Source organism: Choloepus didactylus, chromosome 8, assembly GCF_015220235.1.
Source record: "Choloepus didactylus isolate mChoDid1 chromosome 8, mChoDid1.pri, whole genome shotgun sequence".
Classification (NCBI taxonomy): Eukaryota; Metazoa; Chordata; class Mammalia; order Pilosa; family Megalonychidae; genus Choloepus; species Choloepus didactylus.
The window spans coordinates 67714248-67737460 of record NC_051314.1 but is presented as its reverse complement, the minus strand read 5'-3'; the positions used below and the strand labels follow the sequence as shown (position 1 = coordinate 67737460).

At 39.1% G+C, this 23213-nt stretch overlaps 1 protein-coding gene across 6 annotated transcripts in view; it reads left to right on the top strand.

The window, feature by feature from the left end:
- The window catches only part of SRGAP1 (SLIT-ROBO Rho GTPase activating protein 1), a 313329-nt gene extending 300701 nt beyond the window's left edge, over nt 1-12628 (top strand). For 4 of the 6 annotated variants that reach the window (XM_037848383.1, XM_037848382.1, XM_037848385.1 and 1 more), the window contains 4 exons: nt 6306-6486; nt 7450-7584; nt 7714-8053; nt 11157-12628. In XM_037848383.1, the coding sequence (XP_037704311.1) occupies nt 6306-6486; nt 7450-7584; nt 7714-8053; nt 11157-11534 (1034 nt within the window). In that variant the 3' untranslated portion in view covers nt 11535-12628. The remainder of the gene's footprint in view (nt 1-6305; nt 6487-7449; nt 7585-7713; nt 8054-11156) is intronic. The other 2 variants (XR_005218600.1, XM_037848384.1) reach the window with 2 other exon arrangements.
- Nucleotides 12629-23213: the final 10585 nt, after the last annotated feature.

The following is a 23213-nucleotide window of genomic DNA, read 5'->3' as shown; positions in this document are numbered from 1 at the left end:
AACTTTCTATAAATGGAATCATATCATATATACGTTTTCTGATGTGTTTCTACTCAGTATTGTTACGGAGATTTATCCACAGTGCTGCATGCAGATATAATCATATATTTTCCACTGTATATTCTATTGTATTTATCTTTTCCCATTGTTGATAAATGTGTGGTATTTTACAATTTTTGTCATTAAGAACAGTGCTGTTATGAATATTTTGGACCATGTATCGTATTGCAAATGTATAGGAGTTTCTCCAGGGTATGTACCTAGGAGTGATCGTATCTTTAACTTTACCAGATACTGCCAAACTATTTTTCAAAATGGTTGTAACAATATGCACCCCTCCCATCAGCCTTTCAGCCTTCCAGTTGTACATATTCAGCAACACTTGATCAAATATTTTCATCTTTGCCAATATTGTCAGTGTGTAATTGTGTCTCATGATTTTAATTTGCATCTCTCTGATCACTAATGAGGTTGTATATGTTTAGATTTCTTCTTTTGTGAAATTCTTAACCGGTCTTTTGCCCACTTTACTATGAGTTCTCTGAAAATTTTTGTTTTGTTTTTATTTGGTTTCGTTTTGGTTTTGGTTTTGGTTTTTATTTGATTTGTAGTAAGAGTTCTTTGTGAATTCTGGGTCAGTTCTTCGGTTGAGTATATGCTTTGGAAATATGTTCTCTGTAGCTTATCTTTTCTTCTGTTTGTGCAGGTCTTTTGCTAAGCAAAGGATCTTAATTTCAAAGTAGTTGAATTTATCAGTCTTTTCATTCACTGTTACCTCATTCTTCAGTCTCCTTTAAGAAATCCTTCTGTGCCCTGAAGTAATATAGATAATTCTCCCATACTTTTAAACCCTTCCAGAGTTTGCTTTCCACATTTAGGTCTTTATTCCTCCTGGAATTTATATAGGGGCCAGTTGTCCTAACTGTCTGAGCACGAATCGCTCTTTCTCCACTGGTCCACACCTCTGCCCTAAATCAAGTGTCTTCTATACTTGAGAGTTTCTGGGCTCTCTGTCCTGGCCCACTGGTCTACTTCTCTCTCCCTACAGCACTGACTTAATTTTGATACCTGATACCTAAAAACCTTTTGGGGTTTTGATTGCAATTGCACTAATTCCACATATATTAACATGGAGAAAATTCATATATCCTCTCCATATTGGTCGTAATATCATAAATGTTGAATATTCTAACCCATGAACATATTTCCATTTACTTAACATCTCCCAATAAACTTTTATATTTTTCTCTGTACAGATCATGTTTTTCTTTTCCTAACTTATTAATTCTTAACACTAATTTTCAACACTTTTTATTTTTTAATATAAACGTATAAAGCTGTCCATTTTCTCTTAGTATCTCTTAACTATCTATGAGTTCTTTTATTCTCTTTTCAGCTGTGACTAGTCTACTTTAAACCCATCCATTGAGTTTTTATTTTTAATTATGATATATTTTTATTTCTTGAAGTTCTGTTCAGTTCACTTTACTCATACTAATCTTTTCCATAATTCTAATATCTGAAGTCTTTACCTATTCTTTTGTATTGGCTTTTGCTGATAAGTCTTATTTTCTGATGTGTTTTGTAAAAGTTTTATGTATTTCTTGGAACTTTGTCTATGGAAATTCTTTTAGATCTCAGTTGAGGGTAGGATCCTCCAGAGAGGGTTTTCTTTTGCTTCTTCCTGGGGCTCAACCATCTGGGATCACATTAAATTTTTAGATTGAGGTTTTCCAGTTCACCCAGGTAATGTGAATTTATACTGCAAACCTGCCTGAAGACTGGCATGTGGTTGGGATTCTCAAAAGTATTTGTTACAAGGTTTGATGAAATAGGTGATTTCCTTAAGTATCAAAGAGTTGGAGAGGTGGGGTGTGTGGTTAATATGGTTATAATCTATGGAAAGGTACAGAGGGCTAGAGGAGAAAAGATCTCTTTCTAGTCCATTCTGACACTGGGAGTGTGATCGATCCTGTGGGGGTCTTGGATTTCCCACATTGGGCAGCCTTGGACTTAGTTTTCTGCAAAAAACCTGAAGCTTAAGTTAACCAGGTTGAAAAAGTACCCTCAATGCAAAATCTGATTCAACTGTTCTGATGTTCTTGGAGTTCCCACTCTAATTGAGTTTGGGTCTTTAAGTATTCTTACTTGATTGTATTGAATTTACTGTAATTACAAAGATTGTTTTAACCCATCATTTTTAGTTGATTTCAGCAGGAGGGTGTTTAGTATCCACTACCTTCTAGAAAACCAAAGTTTTCTTGTGTCTTTAAAAGTAAGATGAATTGACACTTTCAGAATTTAAGTAAGAAGACATTCTTTAAAATGAGAAATTCTATTTCTTTGATATTGCTTTTGAAATTCCCTGAGTCCTAGCCCTGCCACCATCCTTTCTTTTGTCTTGGGTTTCTTTGTTTTTCTATATGGTTCATTCCTTTTTCACAGCTGCCTTGTTGAAGTGTTTTCTTGTTTTTCCCAGTGCAGGAAAAGCCAAGACAAAGTTCCAGCCTTCTATCTTCCCAGACATCAGTCTCACCACCCTGCCTCTCCCTTGTTCTTACCTCTTGACTACAAGAGACAAGCTTTTCTGAGTGCTGTTTTTGTTTGAGATAACATTTTGATCATGTTCACTTGATTTTGCTGGAAAGAAAAGCACTGCTTCCAAAAGACAGATATTCTCAGCTACAGCCAACCTCTAAAGTCCTTTAATGAAATTACTAGACTATTGATTATCCCATTGATCACCCAGATACTGTATTTTCTTTTCCCTATCGTGGAATCACTTGAGAAAGCAGCTTTTCCTTTTAAAATCCAAGTTGTCACAGAACAAAACCATCATCTGCAAGTGCAGTGGGTATCAGATCTAGGAGGGAAAGTGTCAGGGACAGCAGGGTCCCCACAGAGAAGGTCTTATGTATTAATGTTTTATCTCTACAAAAAATGGAAATATAAGACTTGACAGCACCAGGCAATCAGGATATCAGCTTTGCTGATTTTTCTTCCCCTCTGCACATAATTATAATGGTCATGCAGGAAAACAAAGTTATCATATTACTCTCTTATTATTATTGTACTGATAGCAACAGCATCATTCCACAAAGCCTCTATAGGACCTTAAAGGACAGTGAGGCTCTCTGTGTGAAAGGGATATGGTGGGTTGCTATGCCTTGAGATAATTTGCTCTGCAATGACTAGACTAATATATGCTTAACTAGCTTAATAATGGGCACTTGACTGTGAAATGTCTCTCATGGGAATTAAAAGAGTCAAAATAATCTGATTTCTGAGGATTACTAGTTGATGTGCTAGAGTTACCAATAAAATGTGCTTCTGATTCATCTGGCCATTCTTTTATAACCTCCCCACGTTTGAAAGAAATCAGCAGAGTCCGACAATCCTGTTTCTAGTAGTTTCAGAAAAATAAAAAGAGACAGCTCTCAAAGAGGTCATGATTATGAAATTATGATTAGATAGATACATAGATAGATAGATAGATAGATAGATAGATAGATAGATAGATAGATAGATAAAATCATCTTATATAGCCCTTACCCAGCATTGACAGGTTATGATTGAACAGCAGTAAAGAACATTAATGTTTCTCCCTTTATTTCCCTTTGGCAGGTATGTAAGTTGTGCACTATGTGAGCGCTGGTATCTTATTTTTTTTTAGTAAAACCAAATATAAATATGTGGGCATGTGCATACAGGAATTTGCAAATTATATTATGAAGTTCTTTTTAATAAATCTGCATGTCTTTGTTCCTCTGTGACATCTTTATTTCCCCACTCCATGGACATATTTATTTCTGTCTACTAGGGAGAGTGAAGGTAAATTTTTCTACTTGTCACCTCAGATCAACCAAAATTTATTCTTTATCTGCAAGTTTAGAACAAACTATAAGATTATTCCTTTTAAGTGTAAAGTAATATTCCCTCCTCCATGAAGCAGATTTGTAGATGTTTATTAAAGTTGATGTTTATATTGTTTTAATAAAGATAATATTATTTTAAGGCAGAATTGCCGGAGTGTTAACATATGATCAAGAAACCATAGTCAATTGCAAAAGGACTTAACCAGTTTTAAAAATCATATTTATACCTACATCTCTGAGAATTATACTACATGCAGATTATAGTGTTTTGGGGTCTACGATATGAAATATTCTTCACCTCAAATATTATCCACCAAAAAACTCTAAAAAAAAAAAGGTGGGGCATTTTTCTTTGTCTTTCTTTAAAATGTTTAGTTTAGCTGAAATTCACCTAGGCTTTTCTGATAAGGTAGATTAAATCTAAGTTTTTCCAATATATTTGTTGGTTTTTATGCTTTTGCCTTACATGTCCCAGAGAACGTTTGAATTTATCATGTGAGAAACACACTATACTGTGCATCCAAGGATTTCTCTTGCAACTTTTCCACATAAGTACAATAGATATTGAAGATACTGCGATCTACTTTGCAGAAAATAAATTCTTTTAAATGGGAAAGTCTAATACCAAGGGAAATAGAAGACAGTTTCCTAAGGAAATATGTGATGGATGGGCAGTTTTTAATCTATTATGTATACACATATTCTACAGTATTTGGGAATGAAAACATGCTCAGTTTTTAGGAAATGAGGTATTGCCTACTGTATAGATATATTTCTATAAGCTAATTGCCACTTGTGTGGGGCCTTTTTAGTTCTGTTTAGTATTGATTAGAAGGTTATTCATCTATGTCAGTAGCAGAAATGACGATGGGAGGCCAATGGGGGAGCAGAGGAGAGATCATAAGGCCCCAAACTGAGGGGCCTTTTGCAATAAGCTAAATTACAAAAAACACCTCTTGTAATGTTTTATTTAGTTTGTCCTCTTACTTCTCTTTTCTATTTGTAGTTAAAATTAATTCAGAGCTGAAATTCCAATTCTATGCCTAGAGTTCAGTTTCTAATTTTGGTTTTACTTTTTTATTTTGAGATCATTGTAGTTGTGAAAAATAATACAGGGAGACCCCATATACCTTTCACCCAGTTTCCCCCCATGGTAATATCTTGCATAACTATAGTACAATTTCACAATAAGAAAATTGACGATTCTGCAGTCCGCCCACCATGTTCGCATTTCACCAGTTTTACATGCACGTGTATGTCTGTGTGTATGTATTTAGTTCTATGCAGTTTTATCACAAGTGTAGGTTTCCTCTGACCACAGCCACAGTCAGAATAAAGAACAAATCTATCACAAGGATCCCTTGTGCTACCCTTTTATAGACAAAGCTACTTTCCTCCTCCTCTCCCAGCCCCCAGCCTCCGGCAACTACTAATCTGTTCTTCTTCTCTATAATTATGTCACTGCAAGAATGCCATATAAAATGGAATATACAGTATGTAACCTTTTGAGATTGGCTTTTTTCACTCAGTACAATCCCCTTGAATATCTTTTGATCTCTAGAAAATGTAATTTCCAAATCTGGTCTTTTAATTTGGGTAGAAGGCAGTCTTGGTTTTGCTTGTTTCATAGTTAAGTTCTAAAATCTGTCATTGATGCTAGAGAAAACAAAGTTGTCATTACTGTTGGTGGTAGTTTGAAGATCTGATAGTAGCAGAAAAGTACATGAGGAAATTAAATATTTTCAAATAGTATTTAATGTGGTGATTTATGAAATTTTAACTCTAGAAAAAGGCTATGGAAATTAAGATTTAACATTCAGATGTTCTTTGCGTGGAAAACTGATGACAGCAAGAGACTTCTCTATATCTCTTTTTTTGTTTGTTTGTTTGTTTGTTTTAAATTCAATTTACTGAAATATATTCACTTACCATACAGTCATCTATGGTGTACAATCAACTGTTCACAATACCATCATATAGTTATGCATTCATCACCCCAATCTATTTTTTAACATTTTCCTTACAACAGAAAGAATCAGAATACGAATAAAAAGTAAAAGTAAAAAAGAACACCCAAATCATCCTGCCCATCTCACCCTATTTTTCATTTAGTTTTTGTCCCCATTTTTCTACTCATCCATCCATACACTGGGTAAAGGGAGTGCGATCCACAAGGTTCTCACAATCACACTGTTACCCCTTGTGATCTACATTGTTATACAATCGTCTTCAAGAGTCAAGGCTACTGGGTTGGAATTTGATAGTTTCTCTATATCACTTTTAACAGACTCTCTTCTCTCCTGCCTTGAGTTTAGTCTGGATATTAAAATGGCCTTGTTTATTTCTAAAGCCTCATATAGGCTTTGCAGGTAGTGTGTCATGCCTTCCTAATAACTCTGTCCCTCACCGTTTTTGGTGTGTTCTTTGTAGAATGTGAGCCAATAGAAGCAATAGCCAAGTTTGACTATGTCGGGCGGTCTGCCAGAGAACTGTCCTTCAAGAAGGGAGCCTCCCTGCTGCTGTATCACCGTGCATCTGAAGACTGGTGGGAAGGCAGGCACAACGGGATTGACGGGCTTGTGCCTCACCAGTACATAGTGGTACAGGATATGTGAGTAGCCCCAGCTTCCACTGCCTGTGTTCCCAATAGAGGACTGCAGCCATTGTTCTCAAACTCAGCTTGGTCTTGTAAGAAAAGGGCAGAAGGGATTACAGAGATAAAACTTCTGACCTGGGTACAGTTCTTCTCCTTGCCACTGGGTCTTTGCTAGTATTTCAGGACCAGGAGGTTTTGGAGCAAGGACTAGTGGGAGACACCTTTTGGAGCTTTCAGATTCTTAGGAAAATAACCTAGGCAGAGAATGGCTTTATGAGCTGAGATGTCACTGCTAATTCCAAAGAGTGGGGCTCTTCTCTTGGTGTCTGTTTACTGTTTCAATTCCAGACTCCCAAGAGGGAAGATTCTGCCCTAAAATCTAAAGGGAATCATTTCCAGGCTCTTTTTTTTTTTTTTTTTTACTAATGAGAAAGCTGTAATTTCAAAATATTTAAAGACATAGGAATATGGTTATTATTTTTTAACTGAAAGAAACAAGCATACAAAATAGTATGTATGGTAAATACAGTATTTCATAATGCACCGTCAATTTAAGAGAAACTTTTCAAGGAAAAGAGAAAGATGATCTCATAAAATGATATGGCCTAATTTTAGAAATGTTAAAATGTATATCTTAGAGTCCAGGAAATATTATGTGTGTGTATATAAAGACATGCAGCCATATATAGCTACCGTACATAAACATATATGCATATTCTTATAATATGTATCATGGACATTAAAAAAGTCCAGAAGGATATTTTCTAGAATACTAACATTAGTAGTTGCCTCTGGATGTTTTATTATATTATGGGTGATTATTATTTTGCTTTTTAGGTATCTGAATATTCCAGTTTATCTGCAGTGAAATTGTATTATTTTATAATGCTAATAAAAGTCATATATAAATGCCATCACTTATTTTTTGCCCCCATTCTTCTAGGAAAAGACCCTCACTCTTGATTCTTACTGTTTCAGGGATGATACATTTTCAGACACGCTGAGCCAAAAAGCAGACAGTGAGGCCAGCAGTGGACCAGTCACTGAAGACAAGTCTTCCTCTAAGGATATGAACTCCCCAACAGACCGTCATCCTGATGGCTACTTAGCCAGGTAGGTGGGTCTGCTAATCAGGCTTCTGGGCCTCCAGTCCCCCAGGGGCTACGAGGAGCCTGGTACCCTGGGCCTGGCCATATTGCCCAGTATGATAAGCTCCCCTCTTTTCTCTCTCTTTGTGTCTAGACAAAGGAAAAGAGGTGAGCCACCCCCTCCGGCAAGGCGTCCTGGCAGGACCAGTGATGGCCATTGTCCCCTCCACCCTCCTCATGCTCTTTCCAACTCCTCAGTTGACCTGGGCTCCCCAAGCCTGGCCAGTCACCCCCGGGGCCTGCTGCAGAACCGTGGCCTCAACAACGACAGTCCTGAGAGGCGGCGCCGGCCTGGCCATGGCAGCCTGACCAACATCAGCCGGCACGACTCCCTCAAGAAGATCGACAGCCCTCCCATCAGGAGGTCCACGTCCTCAGGGCAGTACACTGGCTTCAACGACCACAAGCCGCTGGACCCAGAGACGATTGCTCAGGTGCGGGGCTTCCATGGATGGTTGCGTGTTAAGGACCTGGGGTGTGATGAGGGAGGCATGATTTTAGAAATATGGCGTAATTTTAGAAATGTTAAAATGTATATCTTTTTGTAGCTGTGTTTCTTGTGTAGGACCAACCAAAGAAAAAGAAAATGAAATCTGCCCAATTCTTCATTTTAATGCCTGGGTGTTAACGATTTCTCACCTAATTCGTATTGATTTAAACCCATTCAATATGCTGAATTCAAACCCATCATTACTGAATAGCCAGAAATTTTTTTAAAAAAGAATGAGGAAGGACTGGCCCTCCCAGGTACTAAATGCAATCTAAAGCTAGAAAATCAGACAGATTGAAGGAACAGAATGGAAAGTCCAGAAACAGAAAAAATTTAGTATATGATGAAGATGACACTTTCAAATTAGGAAATGATGGATTTGCGGATACAAAGTGTGGAAAATAATTGTTAGCCATATGAAGAAAAGCAAGTCTAGATCCTATGTCACCCCTGAACCTCCATACATGTCATCACTTCCCAGCAGTAACTGGGGAGAAGAGCTTTGTAGTTTTTTCCTGATTATTAGAATTGACAAACTAAAAGTAAAACAATATTAATGAAAGTACCCATTGTTCTACCACTTTGCCCTCTGGTTCTTTTTGCAGCATAGGCCACAAGAAAATATGTTTGTAGCCAGTGACAGATGAGGTAAATAGATTCAGGATTGGCCATGTAAGTAATCTAAAGCATCTTCCAGCTATCACTGAAACTAAAATCTAACTAAACAGATTTTAAAAGAAAGAGAGAAAGAGCAAAGGAGAAATGACTGAAACAAACATGGAGAAGTATTAAAGATGGATTATTTTTCATAAAAAGCACCCAAGGAAATATTCACTAATATGACAAATTTCCAAGCTATTTTCAGTGTCCTAACTAAAAAGAATCTTGGGTAGCAAATTAGATTGGATGAGGAGTTGAATGTGTTTTTTAAAAAATTATACCAGTTTTAGGTGCAAACAATTTCTCAGCAAAAATCAAAAGGCTTTTGTACTTTAATTTTTCTATTTAAAAGGCTACGCAAGACTCTTTGAGGCCTATTTAAAAACAGCAGTATTTGACTATAGCTGAATTTAGTGCTTTCAGAAACCCATAACCACCCTGCTTCTCATAAGCAGGTGAAACATGGTTTGCATTAGAGAGGCAGGAAATAAGGAGCTTGGGGTTGGGAAGACACAAGAAGTTCTGTTTAACCCTTTTGCTTCTAGAACCAGTAAATCTTTTTTATTGTAAACCATAAAAACAACAACTCACCAAATAAACCAGCCTCTGTACATTCTCGTTGGGATAGATACTTGTTATTTAAAAAAACAAACTCCATATGTTTAGCAGCAAATGGAAATCACATATGAAAGTAATTCCTTGAAAAGTGATGTCATCCTCACAAAACACTTCCAGCTTTGCTCTGTATTTATCTTTCCATGTCTAGTCTCCAGATTCTCCCATGAGGACAAGTAAACATGCCATCTTGATGTTCATGTGAAAAACATGCAAATTCTTTTATTAGACAAATCAGTGGAATCTCTGATGGAGCTTTTTAAAAAACTACAGTATCCATATATGATCATTGTGTCTTGGTTTATTTGTTATTGGAAGCTGTGATTTAACATCAGTATCTTGGTTTATTCATTTAGCAAATCTTGACTGAGCACTTACTGTCTGCCCAGGGCCCATGCTGGCCTTTATGGATGCAAAGTTAAGTCTCCTACCTCAAGGTGCTTCCAGGGGAGACGGATACAGAAATGTATTATTATTGTGCAGTGTCCTAAGGGTTATACTCCAGGAGAGTGGAAGGAGTCAAGGAACTGGAGAGAAGAAACGCTTCAGTCACACCACCCTATCTCACCCAACTCCCTACCTTTTTAAAATCCTTTACTACCCTGAAATAAATTCATAGATGATATACCTAATTTGAACAAATACATAAAGGTCTAGTTGTAATATAAAGGAGAAATAAAAGAAAATGAATATTAAAGCAATTAAACATTTCAGTTAATGCTTGGGCTTGATTACACTAGAAGACAAATGAAGTAGTCAAACAATTTCACCTCTATGTAGAATTACCACCATAAATGCAACAATTAAAAATGCACTAAGTACTTAGGAGTACTGAGTTAATTGGTTTTAACTCAAATTCCTTGAAAAGTGTTCCCATCACATTAGTGATATAATTTTTCCCAAATTGATGGACAACTTTTTGATCATAGTTCCAATCAAAATAAAGTGGAAATTTTCCCTCCATTTACATGGTAGTTACAATCATGGAAAATCAGCATCATGCAAAAAGTACTTTGTGTTCATATGTAAAAAGAGAGTTTGGTTTTAGGCTCAGGTTATTTTAGAGGGTTTTTATCTTCATAAATGTCTGGAGGACATTCAAAATTTGAACAAGATACAGGGCAATTTTTCATTACTGTCCAAGTACATAAACTGTCCAAGGACCTGCAATATATCTAGTATTTCAGGCCCCTGCCCACCAAATGCCAGCCAGTAATGCCACCCAGCCACTACACACACACACACACACACACACACACACACACATACACCATAAAAATGCCCTCAGGGGGTAGTACCACTTCCATTGAGATCTGCTGGACAAGAGCATCAGAAGCAGAATTTTGAAGAACTGCTAGGAGTTAGCCAAATGCCCAGCATGAGCTCAAAAATTATTTCTTAAATTAGTGAATAAAGACTGATTTTTCATTATTTATATTTGCTTGAGAAATCATTGCAGTATCTAAACTTAAGCTTTTACCATAAGTTGAAATGAATCTATATAAATAAGTCAGCATGCAAATCTCACCAGAAGGATACCTAATGCCTTAGAATGGCAAGTGTTTGATAAATGGCTTCATAAGCCATTACATCTTGGTCTCCTGAACATTCGGAGTCAAAATAATTATGTGAGATGACAGTATATTCTTATACTACGTGGACTATAAAGTTAAAATGTTCATACTCTTTGCTTGCCTGTTTGCTTTGAAATGAAGTATATGGGTTTCTGTGTTAGTATTATCAGTCTGTTCTTTCTGATTGGTTTTCAACAGGATATTGAGGAAACAATGAACACTGCTTTGAATGAACTCCGAGAACTGGAGAGGCAGAGTACAGCGAAGCATGCCCCCGATGTGGTGCTGGATACCTTGGAACAAGTGAAAAACTCCCCTACCCCTGCCACTTCCACGGAATCGCTCAGCCCTTTGCACAACGTTGCCCTCAGGAGCTCTGAACCTCAGATTCGACGTAGCACTAGCTCCTCCAGTGACACAATGAGTACTTTCAAGCCTCTGGTGGCACCCAGAATGGGTGTACAGCTGAAGCCCCCAGCCCTTAGGCCAAAACCTGCTGTTCTTCCAAAAACAAACCCTACCATAGGACCTGTCCCACCTTCCCAGGGTCCAACAGACAAGTCTTGCACAATGTAAAAATCAGCTGAGCAAGGTCACAAGGGGAGGTGATTTAAAAAAGAAAATGGATTCGTGACAAAAGTCAGTGATCCATAACTTTCATTAGTTTTGTGCTTATAACTGGAGATCTCTTGGCTTTTCTATGTTCTCGGATGTAATGTCTGAGACTAGCTAAATTAACACGGGCATTTGTATTTTGTAATTGCTTTTTCTTTTTAATAACTGGACATATTGTATGTCATTTTATAGACAATAGAAACACTTAGACTTACTTGAAAATCCAATGCTGCACCACTTGTAATGACGGCAACACCTCTCTCTGCATTGTACAGTGCTTCGGATTTAGCGTAGCCCAGGTGAGTCAGAAATATCTTGACCCGAATGTGTATAACCAGTGTTGGTTGTGGCACTTGGAGTAATGGCTAAAAGGTGATAATGGCATTGTTTGGTGGCTGACAGTGAGCACCTCTGGTTCCACACAGCTCATGCTAAAGACTTGCTATTATCACAGTGGGGCATTCCTGGGGTGGGCCCACAGCTTGAATGAGTTGGGTGATTGCTTCTTTCAGAAGAATTATTTCTCTTGGTCCAGATTGTTTTCTATGGAAGGGGGTAGAACTGCAGTTACTGCTTGAACTGAACTTGAGAAATGGGAAAGACACAGTGCTTCAGAGCTGTTAGTGTCACTCGTTCCTTGAGCCTGGTCAGATCCCGGAAGATTTCCAAGTCTGTCTGCTGCATTCATGAAGGATGGATTTTAAAGACTTGCTGGTCACACCACTCCACAAACTCCTTCAGACATCTGTTGTTTGATAACTGCCTAGAAAATATTTCTCTCTCTCCTAACTCCCTGTGTCGTTCTCTGTGGAAGTGGAGAACAGGTAGCATACAAGGTCTCTGTTCCTTTGGTATTCTCTTCTCCTGACTAAATTACCCTGGTTCCTTTAAACTTCCCTGAGAGGCCTAATGATTCTAAACTGAAATCACAGCTCTCCTTTCCATTTGTCTCTGAGCCAACCCAGAACTGACTGTGGTACTAGAGTAAAAGCCATGCTGAGGTCCACATGGGAGTTTTACCTCATGGTTCCAGGATGATTTGAATTTTGTGCCAGGAGCCATGACTTTTTTTTTTTTTTTTTTTTTTTTTTTTACCTGTGGTCTCTGTATAACTCACAGTCAGCTGAGCTCCATTAGGGACCCACTTTCTCTGACATTCTAGTGCATATGCAATTTTTCTTTAGCCCATATTTATGCTATATTTTTCCTCCATCTTACAAAGATTGCTTTGAATTCAGTTATTTTCACTAAGGTACAAACCACCATTCTCCTGCCAGCAGCAGCTTATATCTTCTGTAAACTTATAAGCATTTTATCTATTCTATCTTTGAACTTACTGGCAAAGAGACACTTTTAAAGAAAATTGGATGGCCCAGAACTAAGCCTTCTGGACCAGCATTGATTTTCTCCTAGCTTTAAACTTATCTATTGATGATTCATATTTGGTTTCAAATTGGCAGGGGGTCTGCTGAGGGAGTCTAGACGACTTAAGCCCATTGCTTGCCTACCTAAGAGTTATACAGTCTGGACTTTATCAGCCCTATGGTGAAGGCATCGTGTAAGAAGGAATCAGGGCCTGTACTAAAATCAAGATCACTGCTTTTATCTCTACCTCAGTTGTCCAGTCGAATCATATTATTGCAGAAAGAGATGAAACGAATGAGATACTGTTAACTTTCAAAGGCATGCTTGCCCAAGGCCCAATTTCACAAATGAGTAGTGAAATTTTTTCAAGTATTTCCAGGTATGGCAAACTTTTAAAACTCTGAATTTTCAGAACCATCCTTTTTGTCCAGTTTGAAAAAGAGGCCCAGCTCAGAATCTTGTCCCACCCCTCACCATCTCTCTTGAGCTTCTGTGCTCCTTCAGCACCTTTGGACACCCTGGAGACCCAGCCAGGCTAGAGCTTTGAATAGCACTAGTCCTTTTAAACACTATTCCCTATCTAAGCCTTTCCTAAATAATCTCCCAGTTCTTCACGGATTCTCCTTTGGTTTCTGATTCCCTTTCACTAGATGGGGAAATAGAAGCAGAGAGTAGAGGTAGATATAAATAAGGGGGAATAAAGCAGACATTAAATCTTCTAGAAATTAAAATAAAAGGACTTTTCCTTCTTTGAAATAAGAGTCAGGTGTTAAGAAGGGCATCAAAAGAGCACACGTGGTTGTAATTTATTATTTTATGTCTTTTACAAGCTTTAATCTTGGTCTGCAGATCTTACTTCTGCAAGCTCATTTCTTCAGACTTCTCCCTGGTAATCTTCCCCAGTGTCTCCTCTCTTTGGTGTTTACACTTATGACGAACAGAGGATTGCCTTTTCTCCCACTAAATCAGGACTCTGCTATCCCTGGCTGGCAGAAGACATGCTGCTCTAGACCCCCAGAGCCCCAGAGGCCGTGCCTTCTTAGAGGAAACAGCTCCTAATGCTCTCCCTTCACTCCCTGTGTCTATCTTTTCTCCCTAAACCTCTGTTGTCACCCAGAGGCTTTTTCATTTTTTCCAATTCCACAGGAGGGATATATGACCTCAAAGTAAGTGAGAACTCAGTAAGGACCCACCTAATCCTTACTTTATTTACTAAAAGTCTTCAGAGTCCAGGGATGACACAAGGTGGCTGCTTCACAGAGATTCCAAGTAACACCCAGTAAGGTCATTAAAAGCTTCAGCACCTGAGGGCTCACCTAGTGCACGGCCTGCTTTCCAGCCTCAGGTGCGGCACACAGGCAGGTGGGAAGGTGCAGGGGAACGAGGAAAGACCGTGAGTCCCTGGCATGTAAGACCCCCAGTGTCGAGGATCTCATCCTTCCTGATGTGCAGTTTGAGAAGGGGGAATGGTTTTGAGAGTTCTACAAAGCTTACCTGCCTACACTTACACGAGAATATGTATTCACAGCTGATATAACCGTCTGTTCGTGTCCCATCTGTAAACCTCACTGAAGTAGATTTACCAAGTCAGCCTTTTTTGGTTTGGGTCAGGGAGAAATGGGAGTGGGTTGTTGGGATGAGGAAAAAGGTACTCAGTACACACTTTTGATGAGTGTTTGTAAACTATTCAACCTGTTAAGTGGCCCTTTGTAACACTCCATGTTCAGTGTAGACACCATTGCTGAGCAGTTTTGCACGTTTTCACTTGTCATCTGGCTCTGGTGCTTCTTGAGCCATCTATAGAATCATTTACAAAAGGGACTCAATCTCCTGCAGTGACCAGGAGCAGTTGGCAATGGATATAGAGTGCCAAGGGTTAAATTCTATCAGTTAAGAGATTTCTGTCTTTGTAGTTTTGCCTTTCCCTAAAGTGATTCATAATTTAATTAGGGAAACGAAAATGGGGTATGTGGGGTAGGGAAAAGGTAGGCGGTAGAATGACAGCCTCTGGAGTTTATAAACTGAAGAAACTTTAACCCGAAAATTGGGGCTTCTGGAATCCAAAGTGAAAGCACCTGTGAGTCTGCTGATGGGGCTTAGAAGACTTAAGATTTGGGGTTACTTAAGATTTGTGGTTATTCCTAACCACAGCAGTGCAGAAAATACACTTGTGACTGCACCCTGCTTTGAATTTTCCACTGCAGAGGCCCTGAGGCCTCTGTCAACAGAGCCCCCCACTCCAGGTCTCCCCCTGAGGCGAAAGCCCAACCTCCAGCTGGGCTGGGGTATCAAGGTGACTTGGGCACAGCTTCATTCAGATCAGTAAAACAAACTGGAATTCGAGTTCACTTACCCTAGTATACTTTCTTTAAAAAAAAATAAATAGCCTATGTGGTATCATGGAGATGGTTACCTGTATCTTTAAATTACGTAGGGAATTTTGTATGTTTAAATAATTATACTGGGTTCCATAATGCTTATCTTAGAAACTGTTTAGTAAAAGAAAATATATAAACTGTGCATTTTGTGAATGCCCCCCTTGGAGCATTCATCCAACTTAAATGTGTAGTGTGATGGTTATTATAGATACTTAAAGTATAGTAAGTGGCTGTGGGGCAGGAGAGACTGCTATTTACATACCTACTTGAGGGGGAACTCCTGCCCACGTAATTAAATCAGTGTTGTCCTTTCCTGTCAGTTTGATCAATTGCAGTACTGGTAGCTTCCCGCTTGTGACTGTTACCTAATCGTGTCAATGTACATCTGTAGTATGTACATGTGAAAGTGCCTTTCTATTTTAGAGGAGTTTTAGCCTTGCTCTTGTACTGTTGCATTTTCTCCACTCCCTGCCCATGTCCTCCTTCCTCCCTGGCCCAGTTCCTGCTGCCCACTTGAGTCTTTTGAAATGCCCTCCATCCCCTCCCAGCTTCTCCATCCCCACCCTTCTGTGCCTCGGTGCTCAGTGTCATCCTGTCTCGCATCTTTGTCGGTCATCGGACTGTCTCCTTTCCCTTGTAGACGTGGTTGTGCCTTTCCCGCCCCCACAGCAGCTCTTCCTGTGTCCTCCCTCCCCACCCCACCCGTCCCCTGCCCACGTGCTGCTGACTTCCATGTGTTCACCTGTGTGCTCTTGTCTGCCTTTTACCATGACATTCCCGCCTCGCAGAGGAGAAAAAACAGGGGGATGCTTTTACAGTTCTGGAAGGAAAGAAAAATGTTTTGTTAATCTGTTGTGACAATGCACTTTTATGTATAGTACTGTACATTTTGGCATGTACCATTACAGGCTTCTGTATCCAGTCAGGTTTGTTCTTCACAGTGTATCTTTATAATAAATAAGATAGTTCTGGCTGCCTTTGTCTGCTTCCAATTTAGTGTAATTCTCTGCGGTGTTTTCTTCCCTTTTCTTTCTTTCTGTCTTTCTTCCTTTCTTCTTTTTTTTTTTTTTTTTTAGATCATTATTTTTCCTCCAGAGGGCTGAAATGTGAAACTTTACTTTTTTGTAAAAAATGTTGTCTCACTTTCATTATTGCTCCTGAACTTGCAGATGAGGCCTCCTGCACAAGCCTTGTCCCTGGTGCCATGGGTTTTCAGAGTTGGAGTTTGGGAACTCCTGTGTAATTAAGAAAAAGAGTTGAGGAAATCCTTGGCTGTGAGGCTAAGATAGTGAGGTCCTCAAAAACACACAGCAAACAAACAAAAAACACACTGTATATTGAAATCTTCCCTTTGAGTAGGACTCTTTGGAATGATAAACCTTGCCAAGCTGCATTTGTTTGGTTTCATTTGAATACATCAAAATGTAATTCTTAGATATTGACTTTGTTTAGAACTCCCTGTGTATTGATATTTTTTCTTCAAACATTAAAAAAAAAAAAAAACTATTGAGTTGTAGCAATAAATAATAGCTTCATAAAACTGATCATCAGCCTTGTGCCAGATGGAGTATTGATAAGAGAGATCAGTAAAAATTGACATCTAAATCAAGGAAACACACTTTCCATTAAAGTGTAAAATACATACAGAAACATGCACAAATCACTAGTGTGAGTTTTTGTGGTTTTTTTGTTTTTTTTTGTTTTTTTTTTTGGTTTTACAAAGTAAACACACTCACATATCCAAGAAATAGAACATTTTCAGCATCCCAAAGCTCCCATGGTGCCCATCCAGTGCCCCCTCCCTCCTCTCCAAAATTAATCAATATCCTGATGAATAACACCAAAGTTTGTTTTTGCCTGTTGTTTAATTTTATATAAATGGACTTACACAGTTTGTAGATTTGGTGTCTGGCTCCTTTTGTTGAAATTTATGTTTGTGAGAGTCATTTATGTTGTCGGCATATAGCAGTAGATTTTCTGTTTTCATTGCCATGTAGAATTCTGTTGTATGAATATGTTCTGTATTATATTTATTTTGGTATTCTCTGATTCAACTTTGGGTACTGCAAGCAGAAATCTTTAAACATGGACAGATGAATGGAAAAATAAGTAACTAACCCCACCAGTTAGAAGAATTGGTTTCCAAAAACATGATGGAATGAAGTTGAACTAAGCCATTGACTGGAAGGCCTACCTAAAAGCAGGGATAGTTACTTTTTAGAATTCATTCATTCATTCATCCATTCATTTATTAGGAAAAAAAAAGTTTTCAATCTGGAGCCAAGAGATTCACAGATGACACTGAAACTAGTTTAAACATTACTTGAGGCTACAGCTCTCTCATCCAATTCTGAGTACTTTTCTTTAAAGCCCCCCTTAGCACCAGAGACTCAGATTCAGAGGCACCACCAGAAGCAAACTCCCAAACCATGCATTTGTACCAGAAAAGACCCTGCTTTCAGGTATCTTCCTTGCTGCTACTGCACATCCAAGAGCCTCAGCCTGCCACTCCCCTCTCCACCTGTACCTCTTCCTTGCATCCCTCACTGCTGAGTCTGAGTCCCCTCTGGGTGTCTGGGTGTCGGCTCCCACAGTTCATAAGCCTGCTCCCTGTTAGAACATTAGGGAGGCAGGACCAGGGAGTTTTCTGGCTTCAGTGTTGGATAGTTGAGACAACTAAAGTGGAAAATTCCCAAGTTTGATCTAGAGGGTCAAAAAGGTCATGGAGAACCAAAAGAAAACATGTCAAATTCCATTCCACAGGCCATATGTCCCCACTTTGATTTTGGAAGATCTGGTCAGTGTGTACCTTTGTGGCCTTTTATCTGCTTCTACATACTAAATGCTTGGCTTTTATAGTAAAAAAAATAATAATAAAGGTAATTGTTTTACCATGGTCAGTCCTCAATAATAGAGCTCCCCCAACAAGAGAGCCTGGAGAGCTGAGACAGACCCCAAATAGCAAAACGTTTGTGTGCATGTGTGTGTGAGAGAGAGAGATTGTGTCTCCCAGTGTCTGAAACAAATGCTTCATTCAACACTAACATAATGGAGTTGTGGCATGATCTAGATCTCCAGCTGTAGGATATTTGCAATTCAATTCTGGCGACTCCTGGTTGCGTTCTTCATACTAACCAGCTCTCTACCAAGAGTACTCCTGGAGGAAGTGGCTTTCTTTTAGCTGCTTGGGTGTGCAGCTAAGGGAGGGCTAGTGATGAATTACCCTCTCAGCCTTGAGGCATTGTACCAATCTTTTGTCTCTGACATATCCAGGAAATCCCTTTTTTAAAAATCATGTCCCTCTAGTGAAAGTGGATGACTGTTCTGTAAGCTAGAGGACAGGGACACATCATCAATAGTCTGGTGGCATATTAAAAATTAAACAATGTTGGGATATTAACCAACTTGAAAATGAGATTTAGAGTTCTAGGCCCTTGATGGACTGTGTCCATTAATAGAGAAGCAACATGATCAGGATTTATAATAGACGGTATAGTCTGTGAGACAAAGATAATTATGCTGTTAGTAACTGAATATTAGCAGATACATTAGGAGAAGAGAGTAAAGAAATTTTAAATAAGCCAAAATCTGTTGTCTGGTTCTAATTCAATCTCAGTTACTAGATTTCAACAAATCATCAACCCATACCTCAATTTCCCAAACAGAAATAATCCAGTCACATTTTAGTATAAAGTCTTCTAATCCTACCCTGTGCTTATTTTTAGCAAAGTTGAATTGATATTCTGCATGTAATTGTATTCCCTTGTTGGGTTTTTCTCCCTCACACTAGTTTATAATAGAAGTCTTAAGTAAACATGATTTTTTAAATGGCTGCATAATATTCTAGCATATGAACAGACCATAATCTATTGAATCATTTTCCTATCACTGAGGGAGCCTGTTTGAGGATTTTTTTCTATTGAACATTATGCTATAGTGAGCAGCTCTCTATGTAATCATCATCTATATCTTGGATCATTAATTTAACATTGACTCTAAGAAGTAAAATAACTGGGTCAAAGGTTATAAGCATCTCTAAAGCTCATGGTAAATATTGACCAACTTTTCCAGAAAAATGTGCTTCATTCCTTTTTGCCCCAACTAGTAGCCTCCTAGATAGTTTTCCTGTATCCATTGTCTTCCCTTTGCAAAAATTATCTGTACTCTTCCCAGTCATCTTTCTTAAAAACAAAAAGCTGTTTTATTGAAAACTTACTATGTACAAGACATTGTTTAAAGTATGTTATATAATGACAGCTAGCATATATTGTCATTCCCTAGTCTACAAACATTAATTAATTTAATCCTTATAAGAAAGCCATGTGAGAGCTAACAATATTATCATCCTTATAGAAAATATAAGCTACAAAGGGTTAAAAACTTGCTGTGGTCACCAAGTTAGTCAGTGGCAGAGCCAGCATTTGATTACTGGTTGGCCTGATCCCTGTGCTGTGCTTGTACCAACTGCCACATTCTGACCCTTGTGAGGTCAGAATGATCTTTGCAAGTGTTCAAAAGCCATAGATGGCTCCCCAGTCCTGCAGGGCCAACACTGTGACAGACTCATCCCAGTATCTTCAAACCTAATGCATTGCTAATTGTCTTAGTTTCCTAGGGCTGCTGTAACAAAATAACACAAACCAGGTGACTTAAAACAACAGAAATTTATTACCACACAGTTCTGGATGCTAGATGTCCAAAATCAAGGTATTGGCAGGGGCCATGTTCCCGCGAACATCTACAGGGAAGAATCTGTTCCATGCCTCTCTCCTGGTTCCTTGTGGTGGCTGCAATCAAACTTTGCTCCCATTGTCACTTGGGAGAATGCCAAGAACATGTCTGACTGTCTCCCCTTCCCTTCTGTGATGGTTTGAAGCTATGTGTGCCCCAGAAATGATCATGTTCTTTTAATCCATTTCTGTATGTGTAGACCTATTGTGGGTGGGGCATTTTGATTAGGTTATTTCACTTGAGGCATGCCCCAGATGGGTCCTAATCCTCTTACTGGAGTCCTTTATAAGAGGAAAAAAGACAAAAAGAAGTCACAGAAAAAAAAGCTTCAGAGAAGCTAAGAGAGACAGAAGCTGAGAGAGGGCACACAGGAAAAAAGAATTGAAAGCTATAGATGGAGGAGCCGGAAGTCAAAAGCAACAAAACCCGGGAGGGAAGGACCAGCAGCACTGCCATGTGCCTTCCCCTGTGACAGAGGAGTCCCAGATCGCCAGCAGCCTGTCTTCAGGAAGAAGGTATTGTCCTGTTAATGCCTTGATTTGGACATTTTCACAGCTTAAGAACTATAAGCTTGTAACTTAATAAATCCCCATAATAAAAGCCAGCCCATTTCTGGTATATTGCATTTCGTCTTCTTTAGCCAACTAAAACACCTTCTTATAAGGACCGGTCATATTGGATGAAGGGCCCACTCTATTCCAATATGACCTCATTTTAACTTGTCTAATTCATTTGACTTGTCTATAATGACCCCATTTCCAAACAAGGTCACATTCTGAGGTTCTGGGGATTAAGAATTCAATATATCTTTTTTTTTTGGGGGGGGGGGATGGGTGGACACAATTCAACCCCTAACACTGAAATGAATTCAATATCTTCCATTTCATCCTTGCTTCCCACCACTTTCTCTTAAGAACCTGTGGTTTGAGCCAGACCAAAAGACCTTTTCCTGAACCTGCTGGGCTGCATGCTCCCCCAGCATCCCTCAGGCTGTTCCTTAGCCTAAAATGTCCCTACCTCACCCTGATACCTGCCTGGTGAAATAATGTTCCTCTTTGCAGGATCCCCGCCTCCTTACGAAGCCCAACTAAACTGCTAGCCCCAAACTACCAGCTGGAGTTAATTGCTCCTTCCTCCATGCTTCCATTGCCTTCACTTTCATTCAGACAAGCTTTCTTCCAGAGAGACTGCAGTTCCCTTTTGAAAAACAATCGTGCCATCATCTTGCTTAGCCCCATAGCAGTAGGCTGTGTGTGGCAGAGGTGCCAACTGCTGAGTGGCTGCTGGCCTTTGAGAGCTATGTCTAAAGCACAGCACTGGGCAAGGACCCTGCTCCCAGAGTAGACACAGGTGCTAAATCGGTGTCCTCCAAAATAGCAGCTCTAAAAAGGTCAACACTGACAAAAAGAAAGAGGCACATATTCACACGTGACTGAGACGTCCAAACAATTTCACTGAAGATTTAGATAATCATTTCAGTAAAAGCAGCGCTAAAAGCAGTGTGTAGTAATACACATCCCTTAATGGGACCACGTGGGTGAAGGAAGTACCTTTTTTCTCGGCATTGATGCAGCGGCATTTGCTAACATGTCCAAGTGGCACAACAGATGAGGTAAGATTTTCATTTCCAGCTCTTCTAGGGGATAGAGATTGTTTAATTAAAATTTAATGTTATTTAAGATGTTAAGTTAACTTGATAACATGCAAATTTCCTACTTGTCCCTCTTTCATTATAACATAGCTATTTAACACCAAAAGGAAGAATTATGTATGTTTAAGGTCAAAATAAGCACTTCCATTAACTATAGGATCCTTGCCTCCTTTCTAAATTGAGGAATCTGGTACTCGGGGAATGAATGATGGAGCCTTTAATGTTAAGCTTCTACATGCAGCTGGAGGCAAGACTGATTTCATCAAGGTTCTAGGACTTTATTTATATAAGCATCCTTTTCCTTTTTGTTTAATTTACATAGTATTGGGTCTATAGCATGACTTAGCTCTTAGCAATTCACAAAGTCTACTTGTCTTTAGTCCTTTGCACATCCACAGCTTTCTTAGATCTTTGCTAAGAAGATGCTTTTAAGGCAGATGTTTGTGCTGTACCTAAGAAAGGATTTCTTCTGCTCCAATGAGCAAGAAGTAAAACTAAAGACATTTTTTTTTAAGTCAGAATAACCTTCTAAAGTGGAAAACATATCACCTCACTTCCCTGCTTAAAACCCCTTTGATGACTTCCTGTCTGTGCCGGTTTGTATATATTATGTCCCCCAGAAAAAGCCATATTTAATGTATTCTTGTGGGGGCAGACATATTAGTGTAGATTGGGCTGGAACTTACTGGTTCAGTGTCCATGGAGATGTGACCCACCGAATTGTAGGTGATAACTCTGATTGGATAATTTCCATGGAGGTGTGGCCCCGCCTGTTCAGTGGAGCACTATATAAGCTCAGACAGAAGGAGCTCACAGCTAGCTGGAGCTGGAGCTGAGACAGACATTTTGAAGATGGCCGTTGGAAACTGATGCAGACATTTTGGAGAATGCCATTTTGAAACGCAATCTGGGAACAAGCAGATGCCAGCCACGTGCCTTCCCAGCTAACAGAGGTTTTCTAGATGCCAATGACCTTTCTCCAGTGAAGGTACCCTTTGTTGATGGACAGTTTATGGCCTTAAGACTGTAACTGTGTAACCAAATAAACCCCCTTTTATAAAAGCCAATCCATTTCTCTTGTTTTGCATTCTGGCAGCATTAGCAAACTAGAAGACTGTGCCACTGGAAATAAAATCTAAACTCCCAGCACGGGTCAACACTACCTGGCTTCTGCTACATCCTTCAACCCCATCTTATTCTTGGTCCCTCTTATTCATGATGTGCCCACCATGCTGGCATTTTTTGCTGTCCCCCCAATGTGCTGAGCTTGTTTCTGCCTCAGAACTTTACCATAACTCCTTCTGCCTAGAATGATTTTCCCTTAGATTTTTACATAAAATGGCCCGTTTTTCGATATTCAGATGCTCCTCAAATGTCAACTCTGCAGAGAAGGAGACCCTAACAACCCGCTAAATGAACCTCCTGGTTACAGGCTGCTGGCAATGTAAATTAGTTCTACCCCTTTTGCAGGGCAATTTGGCAGTAGTGATCAAAATCACAAACATATTCCCTTTG